General features: G+C 59.2%; 1 protein-coding gene across 1 annotated transcript in view; it reads left to right on the forward strand.

Annotated features, from left to right (window-relative positions):
- TMEM102 (transmembrane protein 102) overlaps positions 1 to 1,625 on the forward strand; it is a 3,230-nt gene extending 1,605 nt beyond the window's left edge. The window contains exon 3 of the mRNA XM_005878836.2: positions 1 to 1,625. Within this exon, the coding sequence (XP_005878898.1) occupies positions 1 to 260 (260 nt within the window). The 3' untranslated portion in view covers positions 261 to 1,625.
- The last annotated feature ends 658 nt before the right edge of the window (positions 1,626 to 2,283 follow it).

Raw genomic sequence — 2,283 nt, forward strand, 5'->3', positions numbered from 1 at the left:
ATCTGGCGCGGCCGGAGAATGCCGGCGCCTGCTGCCTGGGGCTGCTGTTTGAGCTGAGCCGTGCGCTCGAGGCCGGGACTCTGCCCCACTATTTTCTGAGCGGCCGAAAGCTCTGGGCAGGGGACAGCGCGGCTGCGCTGCTTACGGCGTTGGCCCGGCTTCGTGGGGACCCTGCCCGGGCCCTGTGCGCCACGGTGGAGGAGGCCAAGACTGCGCGCAAGGGGGGCGGCTTGGCTGGTGTGGGAGGCGGGGCCCATTAAGGACTCCTACCAGCGTGGAAAGTCCCTCACTTGGGAGACACTGAGCACCCTGGACCCAAAATTCCGTTCAAGAAGGCATCCTTGCGGTTCCCTCCCATCATTCCACTCGCCTCGCGCTCCATCCCGGGTACAGGTCTTTCCCGTCTGGCTTCTCTGCTCTCCAAACCTGTGGCCAGCATCCCTCTTGCCCTAGTACAGCCTCTAGCAACTATCTTCCCCCAGTTCTTACGGTCTCTTCGGAGTCTATAGGCGGGAGGGGGAGGATAAATGGAAAGGAGAGCAGTATGGAGATCAGAGACAGACTAATTTGTCTCACACAAAAGCAATCATATTAAGGAGGCCGGATTTCGCCCCAAGCTAGATCTCGACTCCCTCCCCCCAATCTCTTCAGTTATTACCCCCACTTTCCTCATTTAGTTCTGTCCTCCCATCCTGGGCCGTAGGGTCCCTTCACTCTCTGGGTGCCCACCCTTCCATTGATCTTAAGCCCCATCTCCCTCCCCTCATCCAGGGTTCCATTCAATGGAGTCACCTTGGTTCCTCCTCCTCTGAACACCCAGATATGCGGCCCTGCCTCTAAGTCCATCCCCACTCCCTGCCCCTAAGGAACCCCAGGGTTCCTCCCGCCCAACTTCACCCCCTTTTCCTGGCGTCTCCGCCCCCTGCCCCGCCCCCAGGCTGGCTCTTGGAGAAGCGCGAGCTGCGGTTGCGATTGCCGCGGCCGCCTCAGCTTCCCACTGTCGCTGCTGCTACTGCTGCCACCTCTACCGCCGCTGCACTTGGTCCAGCCGCCAGGCCGTGCTCTGATTTTGCCGGACCAGGGCGCTCTGCGGGGACACCTTCACTCTTCTGGGGGCCCAGGACGCCTAGCCAGGCGTGGAGGGAAGCTCCGTTTGCGGGGGACAGGGAGGGAGGAGCCTGGAACCCGGGCCAGCACCACCCGTCGCGGGATCTACAAGACAGGACAGGTTGAGGGGCGTCGGGGAAAAGGGGGTTGCTATAGGTAGTCCCAGGGAGGAGGAGGAAGCCCTGTAGCAGCGATGCGCTCAGATTTGTAGGGGGCCTGTTCACATTTGGGAACTGGTGACAGGGGCGCACTCTTTTGCGGGGCTGGTTGGATTGGAGGGTGTGGGATCTAAACAGCACCCGCTGTTCCTGAGGAAATTAAGGGGCGGCCAGAGAAGAAAAAAACCACCACCAAAACGGATGCTCCTTATTTCCAGTTGACAGAGGGCCCCCCAGACACCTACCTGGTGTATCCACCAGGAAGGGTGGATTTGGAGGTGACTTCAAAAATAGTGGAGGGTAACATGGGCTCAGCAATTTGAACCCTGAGCCACTAGAAATGGGGGTGACTTGGTGAGAGAGAAAAAAAGGGATTGTCTAGAGACAGAGTCTGATAACCCCTTCTCACTGAACAGGAACAGCCTGGATATTCCAAGACATAGTTTGGGGGGATTTCAGTGGGGAAAAGTGGGAGATCCTCTTCACTTCGAGGGTGGCAAAGTTGGGTTCTTCCCTGACACTGGCAGGGCCCCAGCAGGGGTGGGGTGAGCTAATATTCCCAAAGCTAAGGATCCACATCCTTTAGATTATAAAAGTGGATTTGGCAGGAGTTCAGGGGCCCTGAAATAGGGTGAAAAGATGCCTGGGGATGTTGGAACCACATATTGGAAATGTTGAGGGTTATGACTTTGGTATAGGGTAAGTGGGGACAGAGATACTGGAGAGCAGGGGAGGGGGCGAAAGTCCAGGGTGGGGTTGCCTGAGAGGTACATAGGCTGCTGGGTCCAGTGGAGCTAGCAAGGGGGCCCGAGGGTGAGAGCTGACGCTTGGGGTGGTGGTGGTGGTGGTGGGGTGCTGAGGCTTATCCCTAAGGTCCTGTGGGTGGGGCGGTGAGTCGGGGAAGAGCGTCAAGAGCATGCCGTGGTGAGCGGGCTTCTCTGGGGGAGCCCAGCGCCTGCTGGTTTGGGGGTGTCTCCTCCCGGGGCGCCATGGCGGCGCTGGCCAGTAGCCTGATCCG

The sequence above is a fragment of the Myotis brandtii genome, unplaced genomic scaffold (genome assembly GCF_000412655.1).
Source record: "Myotis brandtii unplaced genomic scaffold, ASM41265v1 scaffold573, whole genome shotgun sequence".
Taxonomy (NCBI): domain Eukaryota; kingdom Metazoa; phylum Chordata; class Mammalia; order Chiroptera; family Vespertilionidae; genus Myotis; species Myotis brandtii.